The sequence below is a fragment of the Centruroides sculpturatus genome, unplaced genomic scaffold (genome assembly GCF_000671375.1).
Source record: "Centruroides sculpturatus isolate CEXI.00-Female unplaced genomic scaffold, Cexi_2.0 scaffold1303, whole genome shotgun sequence".
Lineage (NCBI taxonomy): Eukaryota > Metazoa > Arthropoda > Arachnida > Scorpiones > Buthidae > Centruroides > Centruroides sculpturatus.
In genome coordinates, this window is record NW_019385530.1 from 34902 (window position 1) to 55801 (window position 20900).

Sequence of the window (20900 nt, forward strand, 5' to 3'; positions counted from 1 at the left end):
TTTTTTGTTTATAGCATAGTTTATATGGATTATTCCTAAAAAAATTATACATATTTTGGAAATGTTGAGTCGAATTAGTCTAGAATCGATTAATTTTATGGAAGAAAACCTTTCAAACAGCTGTAGTTTGTAAACTTCACACATGTCGGGCTGTGATTGGCAAGGACTCGTAAGAAATTGATTCATAAAGAACAGAACATATCTACCGTGTTATAGGGGGTCGACTGTATTATTTGCATTGTATGTCAGGAAATTAACAAAATGTGTTATGGACATTTATTTGAATTTTATGAATCATATAATAATAGAATAATATGAATCATATAATAACAGAATTGTGTAATGTGCATGAGTTCTTCAATTTGGAGCAGTAAGAAAACATTTCAGAAATTCAGTGTATAATACATGAAATGTTAATATAGAATATGATCATCTCTAGTGGTCATACATCTCTCATAATGGACCTTTATACTGTTTTTGAAACTGTTAATGAGGTCTTACAGCAAGAAAGCCCACTTCCATAAAAAATTATTCTAAGCTTCTGAAAGATCTGATAGGGAACTGGTATGTTCTAATTTTTCTTCCAAAAAATTAGCTAGTGGATTTTAGATGACAGGACAGTTGGCAATCTGGCAAAGATGTTGCAACAGGAGCTCAAGAGAAAAGAAATATGTTCTTGAAGAAAAAACTTGGGAAGAAGACTTATGAAAGAAAACTCATGTTCTTGAAACATGGCTTTTATAAAATTTGCCTTCAAATTGAATAATTTGATAGTTTTGATTTACTTTCATCCCTTCCTGATTGGTTGTATCTAAATGAAATAAGACCAGTTTGGCTATGACAGGCGTGACCAAACTTTTTCTCAGCGGGCCAGATAACTGAAAGAATGATGAGTGCGGGCCACATAACCATTTTGTTCAATATGGTATACTGAATACACAAAAAATAAAGAAAATCAGCATATTTATTTACCAACACAAACACGATGGCTGCAGCAAGCCTGTAATTGCTTTTCTTAGAAACTTCATTGCAGGTACTTACACAAAAAAGCACTCTGATATCCAAAGTCATAAAAGTCATCAAGTGTTTCATTTTACTGATTTCCTAAAAATTATATTACTGTCAGATGCAAAAATCAGATTGCACCATTTTTGACATTTTTACTTACATTTATTTTAATTTTTTCTACATAGTAAATTCATATACAATCTATGATATTTCCATATAAATAATTATATTTTAGCTCGTTTGTGGCACAGTGCAGCGATGGGCCAGATGAACTGACTTTGCAGGCTGGATCTGGCCTGCAGGCCGTAGTTTGGTGACCCCCAGGCTATGAGAAAGGTTAATTGTCAATGTACAATTTGACACTGTCTTTCTACTCTGACCAAGCGATGTTTAACAAACCTTGGACTTCCATTCATATTTTAAGATGTTATGTTAGGAATTTTAGCTGCCTTCCCACAATATTCTCCTTAATTAAAAATATTTTGTCAAAAGAAAAAATATTGTTTTCCTGTTTCATCATTATTTTGCCATGTTGCAATTCCTAGAATCAAGGTTTATCTTTTCAGTTTTGTTTGTGTCATTCTCAGGACATTACATCTTTCTTCTAGAATAATCCACAGTCACATAGTATAAGTAAGCAATTGATAATAGAGCATTCATTTTTCTATTATTATAAGAAATGAAATAATTTATTGATATTGAATTTTTTATTAATAAAATGTAATTTTAGATTTGTTGTTTAAGAAAAATTCTTTTTAGTTTAAATTTTATTCCTAAAGCCTCTGGGGAGGAATCCAACATCCATATTACCCCATAAGTATACCACAGCTCTATACACTAATCTTTTCAATTTAATCTGTAGTTATAATCCTAGGTATAAGATGACTTACGCAATAAGTTTGTAGTGGGTTATTTTAGGGCCCTGCTTTCTTTTGTATTGTATGATTAGAAACAATTGTGACTCTTGTGGCATGTCTGGACTTTTGTGATGTGAAACAGATTTTTATGTAATATTGACTGGTGCAGAAAAGAGTATTTAATTAGGGTGATTATACAAAAAAAAATCAAAACTCCAGAAGTTGGTATGATTGTACAGTACCTATCAGTGTTATATGATTCATTCTTTTGTGTTAGTAAATTATTTTATTACTGTATATGCAGCCTAATAGAGTTATTTTGATGAAACGTTTTTATTCACCACAATTCCACAAACACATATACAGTAGATAAAATGAAAGATTTTGTTATTAACTTGAATTGTTTCTAATCAATTGCTGTTATTGTTTAGTTTATTTTATTGCATTCTTTTATATTCACATATATAAAACATAAAGTATGAAAAATAAGCTGTTCTATCAAATGTATCATCATATAAATTTGCATAACTATTAAAGATTTAAAACTTATTTGGTGTTTTTAATATTTATGTGTATTTTATATTGTTCAAGTTATATTGTTCAAGTAGTTTTCAAAAATTTTAAAATATATATTGTAGTTAACATGTGAACATCAAATTAATAGCTGAAATTTACTTTACTGAATTATTTAAAATAATAAATAATTTGTAATTAATTTAATTACTGTTAAAAATTAAAATATTATTTTTTCTACTCTTATTTTTTAGGATGAATTGAAAGATTCAGTTTCACTTTTTATGTCTTATGTTCACACATCTGTGGAAGAAATAAGTAAAGTATTTTTGATTAATGAGCATAGATATAATTATACTACACCAAAAACATTTCTTGAATTAATTAAATTATATGAAAATTTATTGCAAACAAAATTAAATGAGTTGCATTCAAATATACAACGTCTAGAAAATGGTTTGGATAAACTTCTTTTAACTGAGGATGAGGTTAGTAATATTATTATATTTTAAAATAATTTTTAACTTTAATCTAAAAAAATGTAATAAATTGTTATAATCTGTGCATTATTTTTTAAATAATTTAAAAATATAAAAATGTAATTATTATAAAACTAAAACTTTAGTGAAAAACAAAGGCAATTTAAATAAGATTTATACAGGTAGCCCTTGGTTTATGCTGCAGTTCCATTCCTACAAAAGCCGGCGCAAATCGAATTGGCGTAAAATGAACCCATATTTACAGTGAGGTATAGGGTTAGGTTCTACATAAGTGAAAAATAAGCAAATAATTTTGTTTATTAATACAACAGAATACAAAATACATATAAATTTAATTTTTAAAATGTATTGTATCATAAAATAAAGTGAAATGTTTTTATTAAAAAATTTTAGTTTCGGATCTCTTACATTTTTTTGAAAAAGTATCCATCTTTAATTGTTTAAATTTTTGTTTTCTTTCATTAATAATTTCGGAATATGGTCGAATGGATGTGATGATGCTCCTTTTTACATTTGCACTTCGCTCCCAATCATTGTCTAACTCACAAAGTTTAATCTGTCAAACTATCCACAGTTGAAAGGATACACTTTAGATCAGCCATTTTCATAATTCTTGGAGTTTCTTCTTCATTGTTCTTCTGTAGCTCTACGTCAAGTCTGCAGCTCATTCAAATGTAACGGTTCATGGAACATTCTCTATTGGTCTAGATCTGACCAATCCCAATGAGCCACAATTCTGCCATGACACGTAGTGTTGTAGTGGACTCGTGTCTCACTAGGATTGGTCAAATATGGACAAAAACTAGTCAAATCTAGCATAGGGAAAATCAAGGAATTACACAGCGAAATAGCAAATTGTGCAGTGGCATTAATGTGAATTGGCGTAAATCGAGGATATAACTGTATTTTACATTGACATTATCAACAAACTTTTTAAATTTAATATTTATTTGCATGCGAAATGCAGAATCTTGAATCATATTAGAAAAAAATTATTAATAAACAGTTAATTTCAAATAGTTGAATTAACATTATAAATGTTTTTGATCCAAACTTGGATCTGAATCAGTTAATACAAAGTTTTTGACAAATATATTATGTTCAGAGTTCCTACACACCTGGAAAGTCGGGAAAAATCAGAAATTTTCATTAGTGTTTAGAAAAAGTCATGGAAAGTCAGGAAATTTGTCAAAAAATCAGAAAATGATAGGAAATTTGCCACCTTTGCTACATTTTTGATTTTTTGCTGACAATATGCTTGACTAAGCTGGCTATCTGCAAAAACAAGTAGTGTGGTGCAGTACAACTTATGAAAAGAGATATAGAATATTTTAGGAATTAATAGGTTAATCTATGTACTTATTTTGAATGAAATAACAAAAATGTATCATACAAAAATATTGTTAAAACAATATCTACTGTATGATATGTTTGGTTGTTATCAAATGTTATGATGATTACAATTTTATTCATGTTAAATCTAAATTCTTTGTTCTGCAGTCAAGCTTGTAAATCTTTTATGATGAATTTATACATTTTATAACCTATATACACTATTGATTGTAATTTTAGCATACTTACAAATTTTGCATGTTACAATCAAATTTTATTTTATTAAAAATCAAAACTCATATTGCAATTTTATATTAAAGTATGAATATACTTTACTTATAATATTTTAATATGAAAATATTAAATATTACATACAAAATAAGCATATTTAAATTAAATATTTTCCTATTAATATATTTGTTAAGGAAGTTCCTAAAATATAAATCAAATTTGAGCTAATTTGGAATGAAAAATTCGTAGAAAATTCTAGCAGTTTTAAGACTGCATTCATTGAGAAAAATCATAAGAGAAAAACATAAGAGAAAAATCTTTTGTTTATTCCTGATAACAAATGCATTGCCTGAAACTTCTAGAGTTTTCTAAAAAGTTTTTACTCTTAGAAAAGCAGTTTGAATTTAATTTATTTTGAATATTTTCAATACAATAAAAATGGGTTATTACAATTATTTAATAATTTTAATGGCTTATATACAGTTACATACATATTGTTTGTAACATATTATTCATAATTAAAAAATAAAAGGTAAAGATAATTTTATATTACTTTTCAGGTTCAGAAATTACACATTATTTTAACAGATCAAGAGATTCAAATTAAACAAAAAACTGAAAGCACCAATCATCTGCTCACAATAGTTGCTGCTGAAACTGAAAAGGTTAAGGCAGAAAAAAAAATTGCTGCAGAAGAAAAGGATAAAGTTGAAGCTATAACTATAGAAGTATCAAAAAAAAAAGAAGATTGTGAAAAAGATTTAGCAAAAGCTGAACCAGCAGTAATTGCAGCAAGTGAAGCTTTAAATACATTGGACAAAGTATTTAATTTATTTTTGTTTATTATTTTATACCTTAAAGATAGTGTAGCACTTCGTGACTATTTCCTTTTTTTCGTTTCGGGTTTCTTTTTTTTTTTTCTCGCCCCTTTCGTTTTATTTCGCGTTACCACTCTTCCATGGGTAACTGTGTATCGGCAGCCAGATTGGCTGGTCGAGGATCACGTGCGGTATTTCCGGTTTACTAGATATATAAGGGGTGACCCACGTTGTGTAAGGGATTTTTTTCGTTCCTGGGATGCCTGGCTCGACCGAAGTGGAAGAAAGAAGAGGATTGGCGTCGGAGTGCTGAAGAGAGAACAAAGGAAAGGATTGGTGCCGAAATTGGAACTGTGCGGTTATAGACTCTAACTCCCTCATATAACGGAAGATTGAAGGAAGACTCGTCAGCACGGAGTGTTTCTTCGAGTGTTTTGTTCACGACCAAGTTTTTTTCTTTTGTCGTGAGTAGTGCTTAGTTAATTTCTTTGTTACGCGCCGTTCTTGCTCCGCTTCGCCACGTGTTGTGAGCCTCATTGTTAAGGGAGGTAAAGGAACGAGGTAAACGTTTGTATTCGTTGTTTTGATTCGGATGTTTTATTGTGACATTGATTCGCGATTCATGTAAATATCTCGATTGCGATTGACGAATTTTAATTAAAAAGGAATTGACTGTTGTGAGCTGACTTGTCCGTGTATCCTTTTGTTCAACCCTGCAGACTCTGCTCAACAGGGGATCTTTACAATAGCATGAAAAGATATAATTTTGTTTGATCTGAAAGAATTATAACATACTAGCAGACCCTGCACGCGTTGTTGTGGCTCAAAATGTATCTATTATAAATGTATAACACTTCCCCGTGGGGGGAATTTTTCGAAAAATCCCTTTGTAGTGTACATTCTCTTGACATATTCTATTAAAACACAATCAAAAACGCAAAAAAACTGCATCTAAAATAGTATAAATAGAAGCAGAGTTCTTCACGGTAAACCTTAATCCTGTCCATCTTCTTCCAGTGGGGTAATTTTGACATGTATATTATATAAAAACACATACATATTTGAATGCAACATTGTTTCAAAATTTCAAAGGAATCAGTAGGAACATATGAGCATTACATTTTTATTTATATAGATAGATAGAAGATGATCTGCTTTAGTTCATCCTCACAGAAAAGCAAACTTAGGTTGTTGTACTCGCAGAGTTAGCACCATCTGTCAGACAAAAGCCTTAATCCTAGATGATATCTATTAATTTATGTGAATTTATATGAATATGAATATTTATATAAATTTATATTAATATACAGCCTATGTCCACCCTGAAGTTCCATTCTAAATATTGGTGAAAGAATTTTTGGAATCAGATGAGTCGTTTCGGAGATTACCTCCTACATTCAAACTTACAAACTTTACCTCTTTGTAATATTAGTATAGATGGTCACAATGCAAAAATATAATGACTTTCGTAAGTTTTATTCTGAACAAAATTAATTCTTAATATGTTTGACATACTTGATATGAGAGTATTGCATTTATTCACCAAATGAAACCTTCTTTCTTAGGATTCCAAAGTCCATCTAATTATTGCCATAGAAAGTTTCTTCCACTCCAGTTTCAAAGCATATCAAAGTCTTTCTACAGTGGTGCACCTGTGTTTCCAAAGAGCTTGCTTGAGCAACTCAAATACACAAAAATCCATTGGCATGAAGTCTGGTCTTTGGAAATAACTTGGATTTTTTCCTCTCTTTTTCAGTCATGTAAGCCATTGTCTTGGCCGAAAAGTGAAACAATGCTGGGCGAAGATGAATTTTCACTTTTCTGGAGTCCCTCTGTGCACAGAAATGCTGAATATTGCCAAATACTGTAATACCTTGTCACAGTAGTACTATCTATTTATCTCCATGTATAAATATATTGAAATAATGTCCTCTATTTGTAAATAGTAAATTTGCCATTTCAGCAAAATCAAACCATTCATTCTCTTTGATGCATACTTTACTTCCATAACAAACCATCCTTTTACCTGTGTTGTATAATACATCTAAGCTTTGTCTAATGTTACCAGTTTTGAATTTTTCACATGAGAGAAAGTGTTTGTTGAACTTCTTGGAAAATTTTTTCTGTTGCTTTTGATGATGTGAAAGTGAATGATGAACTTTGCTGTTTTAACCAGCTTGCAGTTCTCAAGCAATTTGCTGTATAGCTATTCCATTTTGCTATTATAGCATATTTGCAGTCCAAGCCTCTGTTTTGCCATTCTTTACACTTTGAACAATGCAAAAACTACAGAAGATTTTATAGCTCCTTTCATTTGCATATTGCCAGTTAAGCAATACACAAAACAGCATAAAATGTGTATGTCCAATCAAGTAACATCTGCCTAATGCTAGGTGTATGTAAATTTATCGTGTCCAATTTTTTGGACAAGTAATACTTGCAAGGAGATGACTGTTAGAATGATTGAAGTAATTTTTTTGTAAACCATAGCTCAATTATTTATTAAATAAATTTTATTTAAAATGCAAACAAGTCCAGTTATCTTACCATTTATAACAACTACAAATGGGGATGCACATATACTTATTGCCACAGGGAAGGTAGATTTAATGTCTGTAGAGTTTATTTTATCTTTATAATATTATGATTCTGTAATTTAGAATTCCTTAATTTTTCATGTTTATTATAATGTTTTTCAGTTTATAGAATTCTAATCTAATGAATTATGGTCATGATGCATACATAGTAGACTTTTATGATTATATGTTCTAAAAATTTTGTTTTAAGATTAAATTTTTTCATACTCAAACATTATAACATCTGCAGATGAAATCTAAGCAGCCTAAAAATGCTAATTTGTGAATGTAAAACTGTTTAGATTGTAAATTGGATTTTTCAACATGAATAAAACTTAAATCTAAATTTTCATATTAAATCAATAAATTATTTTTAATAGATAGTGATTAAATTTTCATTTGTTAATTGGAAACCTTTAAATCTTTTNGTGGAAGACGTGGCATTGTTGGCTAGTTGGGAAGAAAAAGTCAAAGTGACGGTAGTCAAGGCTAGGCTTAAGGGGGAACCATTGTCAGTCTTCTTCGATTTAAAGGACCAAGGGGTCACTCGGTATGAGGAAATTAAGGAAGGCCTGTTAAAATGCTTCGGCCGGAGGGACAAGGATCAGGACCCCTTCCACCAATTGTTGAAAATAACGCAAAAGAAAGGGGAAAAGGTTTACGAATACGGTGTCCGCGTCAAATCGTTGTTCTCACGGGCTGTAGCTCGCAATGGGAACCTCGCTACCATCCGTGATAATGCCGTGAAGGAGTGTTTCATGAAGGGGCTGGAGTTCGACATTCGCGGGCAAGTGATACAGAGCCGGCCAGAAACATTGGACCAGGCCATTCAGAAGGCAGAAGAGGAGGAGGCGACTGAAGCAGCTTGTGGGAAGAGAGGGATCACAAGCGAAGTGTACATGAACTCAGAACAAAAAGGGGTGCTCACTGAGAGAGTGGATAGGATTGATAGTCGAATAGCGGGTCTCGAGAGACAAGTTCGGGTGTTAGGCGAGTCGGTGGCTTCTTTGGTTGAATGTATTAAGGGAAATGAGAACTTCAGTAGGAGGGAGAGAGGTGATAGAAGGTGTTACTCGTGCGGAGAAAGGGGGCACCTAGCGAAACATTGTAAAAAAGATAAGAGTTTAAAACTAATGGGGGGTCATTTGGACGGTCAGACAAATGACCAGCACGTAAAGTTGGAGCTGACCTCAAGCGTGGATAACAAAGTAGCAGATTTTCTGTCGAGGAATGTCAATGAGATATACCGCTTGAACACGGGCCCCCCAACCCACATAGCCCCCGATAAGCACGACATAAAGTTATCACAAGATAGAGATGAATACTTCGGGCCCATAAAACGCGATTTGCTTAGAGCCCAAGAGGATCAGGGCGTGAGCAGTGGGTCATCAAGATATATAGTTGTGGACGACTGCTTATANATCTAAGAGTGCATCTGTTGAGCAAAGTTTTACAACCATGAAGCAAATTCATACTTTTGCAAGGAACACTCAGTCAGAGGAAAGATTGTTGTCACTAGCATTACTTTCAATAGAAAAAGAGCTTTTAAATACTTTGATGGAATCAATGACAAGCTATTTTTATGATAAAGTAATTAACAACTTTGCGAGAAAAATTGCCAAATAGAGTTAGTTTATAAAAATAATAAAAACAAGTTTTTATAACTTTGTTTCATGTCAATTATCTATTTTAGAATTAAAAATTAAATAAACTGTTATTTTTGCCATTTCCAGTATTTGTTTAAAATTTTTATGGAAACACAGCTTCCCTATCATCAAATGTCATGGCACTCCACTGGTATGTAATTGGTACTGTACATGATTGTTCCAGCACTAAAATAACCAATGAGAATTAATTTAAGACAATTTATTATAACATACAAATAATCTCTGACTATAAAGGATGAAGGCATCAATGCAAAAATTGATGCTTCAGTTACAAAATTGCTCTGTGAGCCACTGATGCATGTCTGTCTGGGAATGAGTTAGCATACCATCATGCTGGTAACAAATCAGCTGTAGATGCATTGTCCCTTTTGTTAAATGATTTAGTTTATTTTACTGAATTCATTAACTTATTTCTATTGTGGCATTTTAAAAATAATTTGATCTTTTTCTCTGGATAGATATTTAAATATTGGTTATGTGAAATTCTGACTAACGTATGAGAAATTTTTTTTTCTCTCGTCATTATTTCCGTTATTTCTCCCGTTCTCACTCTAATGTCCGAGGAATAGACCCCGGATAATGAACTGCGTAATTCGTCCGTCAAGAAGGTCATCCCTAGGACGAAGTCGTCCGAGGCGACCGCGGAATAACTCCCCTCTCCCCGGGACGTTTGTTTGTTTTTACTAATTGGTCACACCGCAGACACCTTGTAAAAGAGTAGTCTCCTGCGAGTGTCCGGTGGACGGAGACGGATGGGTGTTCCTGTATAGAGAGTAGACAAGAGGTCACCTACAAGGGCACCCTTGCAGTGAGAACATTACCAAAAATGGTCAGTCATCTCCCCAGGTGATGACAAATTTAACATTAATTGGTCAAGCGATGTCTGCATTGTCGTCACCCATGACGGGGGAGACTGTCATAAATCGGGAGAAGTGACAGTTTGCGTCAGAAGAGTCTTCGAGATTTCCCACGCTAAAAAAGTATAAAAGGGGAATGATCGGAGATCTCGAGGCGATCATCGAAGAAAGAAGACTACTAGCGTCTACTCTAGAAGGACTTCAAGGTTTCTGATCGCCGACCTAAAGAGGTAAATACTTAGATTGTTTTTACTTCATTCTCTGTTGGTATACTCGGGACTTAGAAAATATTGTCTGTCGGTATACTTGGGACTTAGAAATTTGTCGTTTGCCGATATACTCGGAACTTTGAATTTATTTATCTGTTCCTTTGAATAGGACTTAGAATTATTTTGTGTTGAGGACCTTTGATGGTCCCACTTACGGGATAGACGGACATCGGTTGTTCGATATTGTCGCAACTCGGAATTTATTATAATTATCACTTTCATATTGTTTAGAATTAATGTGTAATTTTAATGTATTTGTATTTATATTTAAGTTTATATTAAATATGTTATTCCTAATTTAATGACTCTTGTTAAGTACTATCGACATCTCATCACGACTTCATTACGCCTCCCACTCCTTTTGCCCTCCTATAGCCACTCTCTGACAGCGCGCCGGTAAGTGGNCTGGTTAAAGATTTTTTACTGTTTAGTATTTATAAACTTTTCTAAATTTAAGAGCATGTAAGAAAACACTCAGCTAGACTATGATTGTAACATTTATTTTTTATACTATTGAACTTTATTTTTATGATGTTTTAATTAGATTTGTATTATTTGGTAATAAGATTTTAAACTTTACTTCAAATTAATGGAATTAATAATTTTATAGGACAATAAATATTTACAATTGGAAAATTATAAAAAAATTAAATTTTTATATAATTATTAATTTTATTGTTTTGAAATATTAATTTTATTTTCAATCATTTCTTACAGGTTTATTGTGAAGTTGAACCTAAAAGAATAGCATTAAATGAAGCAAAAACAGAATTGGAAATAGCTGTAGAGAAATATGAACAAATACAAGCTAAAGTTATAGTAAGTAATAAATGAAGTATTCAAGATATTTATATAATAAAGATATAAATAAAATTTTAAAAATTTTTACCTAGAATAATTTAACAGAATTGAAATCATTTGGATCACCTCCACCTGGAATTGAAAAAGTGACAGCTGCTGTTATGATTTTATTATGTAAAAATGGCCAAATACCTAAAGATCGTAGTTGGAAAGCTGCTAAGGCAATGATGGGAAGAGTAAGATAAAATTATATTATTTATAATTGTTAATTAATAATATAAAATAAATATTGGCTATTTAAAATAAACAAATGAAAATTATTACTGGTCATATAACTATGAATACAAACATATTTTGTTTTTAAATATTAAAATGTATGCCTAAATTATATACATTACAACTTCTTTTATTACTTTAAAATGATGATAAATCAATCAAATAATTGTTTATAAGAGAAAATTTTAATAGCTCTTGATTTTCACTAATATCAACAATGCTTAATTGAGTAGATGAATAGAATAATTGAAGTAAGCATCAAATTTTTTGCATATAATCTCAATGAAACATTGTTTTTTTGGGATGAATATTTATTAACTGTTAATGATATTTTATAATGTCTCAAATTACAAAATAAAGCTATGTTTGAGTTATGTTATTTTTTTAATGATGTGGAATGATTGAACTGTTGATAACAAAAATATCAATGCATTTGCATTATAATACTTTTCAAGCATTATTAATTTATATCTTAAAATAACAAATTACTTGCTTAAATGTAATTTTCTCAATTATACTTAACTTATTAGAGGGTCCATAAACATAATATTTATCACAAGAAATAAAGTAAGGAAGATATATCTATAATCATATTAAATTATAAAATATTATTTTATTATGAATTGAAAGTTTTTGAACTTTTTATTATAATTACAATTATTATTATTAAATTTACATTTACTTTTTTTTACTTGACACTGAGTAAATAAGAATTATAAGAATTTATAGATCATGTTTTTTCTATTAATTTTAATTTTACGTAAAAGCTTTTTCCTTCAGGTTGATTTATTTATGGAAAGATTGGTTACATTTGACAAAGAAAATATACATAAAAATTGTTTGAAAGCAATTGCTCCTCTTATAACTGATAAAAACTTTAATCCTGAAATAATAAGGAAAAAATCATTTGCAGCTGCTGGATTATGTTCATGGGTACTGAATATAATAAAGTATTATGAAGTAAGTTAAAAATCCTTATTGTAATAAATTATAATGTAACTCTTGAATTCAAGCTAGTTAATATATACAGTAGAGCATCAATTATCCGAACCCGATTAACCGTTACATCGGTTAACCGACTGTTCTAGTTGGCAAATTTCAAATGTCCGCTAGTGATGTGGTGCTACAATATTTGGCTATGTCTTGGCTACTTTAATAGTATTTTTATGTGTTTTAGCTGGCAACATGGCTTGACCATGAAAGGGAGCCAGTATTTAAATGAGGCATAATTTTCTAATTTTTAATGATACAATAGCGACAATTATTATTTTAAAAAATTTTTGTTAGGCTTAATATCAATGAAAATTCAACGCGAAGTAGATTAATAGCGATATACTAATATACTAATTACATGAGATATACTAATATACTATACTAATAATATATTTTTTCATATTTTTCAGTTATCCGACCAACCCCAGTCCCCAATTGAGTTGGATAATTGATGCCCTACTGTATATATATTTTTATATACGTGCCAAATACTATATTGCTTCAAAGTCCATAGCAGGATAAGCATGGCGAATTGGTTCCATCAGATAATGGGATAAAAATTGGCCCAAAAATAGATATCTGTGAATGATTAATTACAGCCCAATATTGGAGAAAATTTTTTACAAGGTTACACATGAAAATGTAATTTTTGAATTTTTCGAAATATCACTGTTTGTTTATATTAAATTGAAAAGTAAAATATATATTATTACTGGAAGAATGAGGCATAGGAGATGGTTATATTAGAAAAATTTTTGGTGCAAAATTCAAATGAAAAAAATTAAAGTGAAACCTATGTGACTTACTTCAACTATTATTATGGTTGCACTGTTAACTTTTTTAATTGGGAAAAAGACAATTTAATTAGATAAAATTAAACATTGTAATATCAAATTGTGTTTACGTTATTTTTATCATCATAATCTAAGTCTATAGTTTTTAAATACAAAAATAAAATATTCCTTATTGGTTATTTGTATTGATGATAGAACTTTATCAACAAGAATTTTTACTATGAATATCAAATTGTTTCAACTGGTCTAGCAGCTATCATCAGGAATGAATATCAGAATGGAGTATAATGTTCTGATATGCTGATGATGACTGAAAAAAGAAAACAGCTAAAAATGTTTGATTTTCCTTATAAAAACTGTTGCTGGTTAAAGATTTTTTACTGTTTAGTATTTATAAACTTTTCTAAATTTAAGAGCATGTAAGAAAACACTCAGCTAGACTATGATTGTAACATTTATTTTTTATACTATTGAACTTTATTTTTATGATGTTTTAATTAGATTTGTATTATTTGGTAATAAGATTTTAAACTTTACTTCAAATTAATGGAATTAATAATTTTATAGGACAATAAATATTTACAATTGGAAAATTATAAAAAAATTAAATTTTTATATAATTATTAATTTTATTGTTTTGAAATATTAATTTTATTTTCAATCATTTCTTACAGGTTTATTGTGAAGTTGAACCTAAAAGAATAGCATTAAATGAAGCAAAAACAGAATTGGAAATAGCTGTAGAGAAATATGAACAAATACAAGCTAAAGTTATAGTAAGTAATAAATGAAGTATTCAAGATATTTATATAATAAAGATATAATTATCATCATCTGTTTACATCAGGAAAACAAATTTATAGGTATCTATTACTATAAATTGGATTATAAAATTGTAATGGTTGAATTAAAATTTTCCAATGAAAGTTTATTTAAATTATATCCAATATTAATATGTTTTAGTTTAGTAGAAGTTCCATATTTGCTAGGATTATATTCTGCAAAATTGCCACAAATACAGAAAGAAGAAATACATTGAAAATATGAGATTGAGATTTTAAAAAGTATATAATCAGAAAATTAAAAAAAAAACAAAATTTCATATGAGAAGATTTTGTACTATAATACATTTCTAATATCTGTTTCTTTTTTCTTAATGTATTGCATGGTACATTTATTTATGACAAAAATACAAGCCATCATAGCTGTCGAATTTCTTCTCTGATTTTCAAGAGGAAATTCAGCAACTATGATTTAGCACTTTAATTTTGTCTTAGAGAATAATCACTTTTTTAGTCTTTTTGTTAACATGAAGTTGTTGATTTTTAAGGATTAAAAAAAATAATAATAATAACTAAAATCCTCTCATAAAATACAATGCTGACATTCACAATACTTACCAATATAAAATGCAAGGTTTACTATCTGAAATTCTCAACTTTTATACCTGAATTACATTTTTGTATACTTCTTTTAATTTACTATTATATTTAAAATTATAATTCTTAAATTATTTATGTTTTATAGTAATTTACTATTAAAAAAGTAATAATGCAATCACAGTTTTGACACATTGATGTCTGTACAGTATATTTAGGTTGAAATGACTGATTAAATATTTAAAGTGAGAGAGAGAAATGATGGCAGTTTCTTTTCCCATTTGCTGGAGTGTGAAGACTTGTGTGATTGGCAGAATATAGATCATGTACCATGGAATGAAACACTGATTCTGATTAGTTTCAGAAGTGGTTGACAGAAGAATGATGCACTTCTGTCACACAATATTTCATGCACTCTTCAACAGATATATTTACATAAAAAAATATATGAAATAAATAAGATTATAATATAAAAATATAAAAATGTTTATTTTTTGATTATTTAACTTTTTATATTTTTATTATTATTCTCAAGTTATAATTTTTATTGTATTTCTACTAAAATTACATATATATTTGTATATTTTTAAAAGGAATTAGAAGAAAAATTAAATACATTAAAAGAACAGTTTCAAAAAGCTGCAGATGAAAAACTGAAAATTGAAAAAGAGGCTGAAAAGACAAATGAAAAAATATCTCTTGCCAATAGATTAGTGAATGGATTAGCTTCAGAAAAAGTAAGATGGACTGAAAGCATTGAACGTTATAAAATACAAGAAAAAACTTTACCAGGAGACATCCTCATTACAGCGGCATTTATTTCATATGTTGGATGTTTTACAAAAAAATATCGCTTAGATTTAATGGAAAAACATTGGATGCCATTTTTAAAAAAATTAAATGTAAGATAATTTTTATTATATTTATTAAAAGATATACTGTGATTTTTTAGAGATAAAAATCAATGGCATCTTAGCCACTGATTTTAAGATGCATTATGATTTGAGATTGAATTTTAAAATACTTTCTCAGAAAAAATTTTTAAATAATTAATTTTTGTTGTTTGTTAAATAATAATTTAGAAAAAAACAAATCCTATGTGTAATGTTTGATAGCTTTATTTCCATGCTCTTTTGCATAGACAATGAATTTTCATTTAATGTTGTTGTCTTCAAGACATTTTAAATAGAAAAAAGCAGTTTAAATTAATTAACATTAGTAACAAAGTTCACTTGAACTCATTAACAATGAAACTCATTTGAACTGATATAACTGTTCAACAATATAGTCAAATATGTCCATTATTATCCATGCATGATCTAACTTGTTATCTGTTCAAAATGATAATTGTTATTTAGACCAATAGTGCGCAAATTGTTTTTATTTTTGACCCCCTATTTTGTGTAAAATTTCATCACAACCACTGGATAGACAGTAGACTTTTTTTTTAATCATCAACATAGTTAAAGTGAAACTTTTTTTGGAATTTGCACTTATGTTTCTGCCTTATTAGTGGTCTGAATAAAACATAATTTTATGAAACAATGGTTTTATTTATGCATAAGGGCATAAATATTTATTTAATGAAAAATACTTTTAAAAAACTGTACATCATTAGAATTCAATGTGAGGTATGTGCTTGCAGAGAGCTTATGATTAGGGTTTCTCAAATGGAATCCCAGAATACCAGTTGTTCTTTTAATCAGGAAATTTTTCTTATCCCAGGAAACCCCCAATTTCTTAAAATTCACTTTTTTCTTATTTTGTGTTAAGGTTGAGGAAATTTTGCAAATAGAAAATAAAATTAACTCAAAAACTGTCAGAATACATTTGTATTTATTAATTTTAAACCTACTTATTAGTTTTTTTAATTTTTGCTCATTATGGAATGTCACAAATGGTCAATAATCAATACATAGCTTATTTGTGGCAGGACTCTCAAAATTCTCTACCTATAATATCTGGAATAATTGTGTTTATGCTGTCGTAATTTTGAACCATGCCCAGTATCTTCAATAACTGTGTAACACCAAGTTGTGCAAACTGGGCAAGGATACAAACGAGTACGAAGTTTGCAAGTATGAAGTTTTTCTTCATAAACCTGATTATTAAAGCCAAACGAATTGCCAAATTATCGGGCTATAAGCTTGATGTTTATTACAGCAGCTGAGGTAGACAAATCAAGAATACTAGAGAGCAAAAGAAGTACTACAATCTCGAAAACAAACTAGAAATCTTTCAGGATACAGGTGAAAAACACATAATATTTGTCTTCTCTACAATACATTAAACACGATTCCAATCACATCAATTGAATCAGAAAAGGCATTCTCAGTAGCAAGACTTTTCATTACTAAAATAACAATTAGATTGAGTGAACAGAGTATTGACCATCTTTGCTTTTTAAAATCTTATAAAAATTTACAATATTTTATATTATATGTTATTTAAAAAAACGAAAATTACCTTCTTAGTTAGAAGTTTGATGTAAATTTATTTTTTTTAAATTTTAACTCAATTCAAAGTATTTTTGTTGTTGTTGTTGTTGTTGTTGTTGTTGTTGCAGTTTCCAGCAAACTTTAATAAATTTTTTTTATTTGTGAAAATTTCTACATAATTCAAAGGTAATTTTTAACATATATCTTACACAGCATTGTTAATATGATTTTGGAGGTTACAGAATGTATTAAATTACTTTTAAAACGAAAAATAATTATATTATTTGATTTCGTGATATTTTGTATATCTGAAAAAAAATTTATTTTGTCCCAGGATCCCAGAAAACAGTTCACTTTTATCCTAAAATCATGGAACAAGCAAAAGACCGGGAAATGAGAAACCCTACTCATGATTGCTACTTTGCTGTGATTATATACTCTTTCACTGCAAGATAAATATGCATATGTCAACATCTGTTTCTGTTGTCATGAATTGTATTTTTATTGCCGCAATATTATCAGTATCACTGTGTCTGTTCACCTGCTGGTTGCCAAAGTATAAATAATAGGTACTAATACAGACAATTGTTTTTGTAAAAAATATAGTTCAATTTTTATAAATAATTTCATTTCACTATTTTACTGGTACCTGATATTTGTTGAAGAAAAGCCTTATATTTTTTATTGTTAAATAAATTTCTTTGAACTTAGTGACCCTGAAAAATTCTCTTTTGACGCCCAGAGAGGTCATGAGATAATTACAGTTTGTGCACCACTGATTTAGACTATAAATGTAAGATGCCATTGATTGTATTATGCATTTCTATTTCAGACAAGTTAAGATACATATTAAAAAAATGTCTTAGAATTGAGGAAATACAGTACAGTGGGTGATCAGTTAACAAACATAATCCATTCCAAGAGTTTGTTCATTATCCAATTATCGATTTACCATAAGTTTTTATGGGAATTTTATTAATTTGTTCTGGACCCAAAAAATAAAAAATATATACTTTCTCACTACATTTATTTATATGTAATAAAAATACATATAAATAAATGTAGTGAGAAAGTATATTAACATCAACGTGGTTTGGATGCCATTCTAAGACCGTTGTTCTGATATCCCACTTCTTGAAAAAAATGTTTAATAGCAGATATCAACATTAATTGTCTTTTTCAGAAGAAAACGTATTTTGCTGAGTTTCTTGGTGTTATTCATTTAAGAGTTTTTGGCGTTCTTCTGTCATCAGATCCGTTTCAGGTTCCATTGTGAGCTTTTCAATGTTCTTTATTTTTCAGATGTGATTTTTGTTTCTCCTTTAGCTTCTTGAGTCTTCTTTGCAATATCTTTCTTAGATAAAATTTAACTACGGCTTACTGTAGACCTGTTTGAGCCATACTGCGCAGCAACATTGAACATCTTCTGTCCACTCTCTACTTTTGCTATTATACTCTCACCTTTCAAAAATAAAAACCGACAGAAAACTTAACAAGTGCCTGCCTGACAATCTCGTAAATATTATAAAAAATTTCCTTTTATCAGAAAATAAAAGGCTGGAATTACAAAAAAGAATTTCAAAGTTCAGATGAATACTATCCGATCACTATATACACCAGGTTGAACATCGATGTTGACATCTCCGCGCTCCAAAAAGTTTCGAATTGTTACCTGAAGACAAGGGAAAATTAATTGGTATTTGTTATTTTACGTCAATTCTTTTTATGTTTGTTCAGTGAAGTGTTTGTTGTCCGAACATAAAAATCTTTCACAAAAGTGTTCATTATCCGATTTGTTCGTTAACCGATCATCCAATGTATATAATTTTCTGTTATGGGATTGCAATTATTAAATAGAGTAGAGTGTTGTTTATCCGAAAGTCGGTTATCTGAAAGAATTTTAGTTGGCAAATTTAAATTTTCATTAGTGCTGTGGCACTGCAATCTTTGGCTATGTCTTGGGCTACTCCAATATTTTCGTGTTTGTGTATGTGTTTTAACTGGCAGCACTGGTATTTTTATGTAGTGTTTTTCTGAGGACTCTGTATCCGGACGTGTGTCGTGCTTAATCAAAATCTGTTTTCACCAGGGACATTAACTTTGCATCCATGAATTTTTTACTTGTAACAGATTGCTCTGTAGTTGTTGTAACGTTTGCAATGGCCAGTAAACGTAAGCGCATTGTTCTCAGTGTTTCTGATAAACTTAAAATAATAGATCAGTTGAAGTGTGGTGCTAGTGGATCAAGCTTAGCTTGGAAATATGGAGTTGGAAATGCCATAATATCGGACATTAAAAAGAACAGTGATGACATTAAAAAATTTGCACGTGTACTTGACAGTGAAGACGGAAGCTTGCACAGAAAAACGATGAGAATGGCAGAAAACAAGGATTTGGACATTGCAGTTTTCACGTGGTTCATGCAGGTACATAGCCAAGGACAACCAATAAGTAGCCCTTTGATCTGTGAAAAAGCTCTTGAAATGAACAAGAAACTAGGTGGTAACACTGATTTTAAAGCAACTTCCGGCTGGCTTAAGCATTTCAAATCTAGGCATGGAATTAGGGAATTGGATATCCAGGATGAAAAACTGTCCACTGATACTGAATCAGCTTAAAGTTTGAAAGAGTTTTTTAAGAACATGATCGATAAGGAAGACTACAAAAAAACCAATGTCTACAATGCAGACTAAACTGGTTTGTATTAGAAAAAAATGCCAACAAAAACCCTAATTTCTAAGAATGAAATGTCAGCACCTGGTTTTAAGGTAAGCAAATTATGCATCACTGTTATGGTATGTGGAAATGTTACCAGAACATACAGGCTACCTTTGCTAATCGTAGGAAAATCCAAAAATCCACAGTGCTTTAAAGGAATAAAAAATTGCCGATGACCTACAAAAATCAAAAGAATTCATGGATGGATACAACCATTTTTATAGAATGGTATGACACTGTATTTATCCCTGAAGTCAAAAAGCATCAGCTTAAAACTGGAAATTCTGGAAATGTTTTGTTGTTGATTGATAACGCCCCAAGTAGGGTTTCTTTCCCGGGATCCCGTTTTCCCAGGATTCTCGCCGTTTATTCCCTACGAGAAAAATCCCGGGAAATTTTATTTTCCTGGGAAATCTCACATTTCAATAATAATTTACCATGTCAGATTTTCTTTCTATTATTTATTATATGAAAAGTTGCATCTTGAAGACTCACCTAAAAGAGAAATTTTGAGGTTTCTTGCTGCATATTATTATATATGCTTTACAAGTTTCTACTTGTTAGTTCATATACAAGGTCTGTTCAAAAAGTATCAGACCTTATTTTTTTCCGCGTAAACCAATGATGCGAGAGAGGCCTCCTTCGGTGGAGTTGTGGAGGGGACAGTCATGCACAGCCCTGAATTTTTTCCCACCTGCAGAAAGCGTCAGTCGTTGGCAATCGGCGTATGAGTGAGGTCATGTAGTGCGCTCTCGTCGGATTTCACTAAGCTGGAAAATGACTGAACAACGTGAGCAGCGATATTACATCAAATTTTGCCAAAAACCTTGGCGATACCCGAGTGTAAACCATTCGCAAGATTCAGCAGGCTTT

General features: G+C 30.1%; 2 protein-coding genes across 3 annotated transcripts in view; both read left to right on the top strand.

Annotated features, from left to right (window-relative positions):
- Nucleotides 1–20900, top strand: part of LOC111639864 (dynein beta chain, ciliary-like) — a 131210-nt gene that overhangs the window by 34895 nt on the left and 75415 nt on the right. For both annotated transcript variants that reach the window (XM_023385813.1, XM_023385815.1), the window contains exons 15-20: nt 2633–2866; nt 5002–5262; nt 11522–11665; nt 12486–12665; nt 14167–14268; nt 15465–15773. In XM_023385813.1, coding sequence (XP_023241581.1) covers nt 2633–2866; nt 5002–5262; nt 11522–11665; nt 12486–12665; nt 14167–14268; nt 15465–15773 — 1230 coding nt within the window. The remainder of the gene's footprint in view (nt 1–2632; nt 2867–5001; nt 5263–11521; nt 11666–12485; nt 12666–14166; nt 14269–15464; nt 15774–20900) is intronic.
- LOC111639865 (jerky protein homolog-like) lies at nt 19200–20383 on the top strand. Its single transcript, XM_023385816.1, has one exon. It carries the CDS (start codon nt 19418–19420, stop codon nt 19925–19927), a length of 510 nt encoding a protein of 169 aa, XP_023241584.1. The 5' UTR covers nt 19200–19417; the 3' UTR covers nt 19928–20383.

Coding starts and splice junctions, on each gene's coding strand:
- LOC111639865 (XM_023385816.1), top strand. CDS start 19,418: ATGAATTTTTTACTTGTAACAGATTGCTCTGTAGTTGTTGTAACGTTT.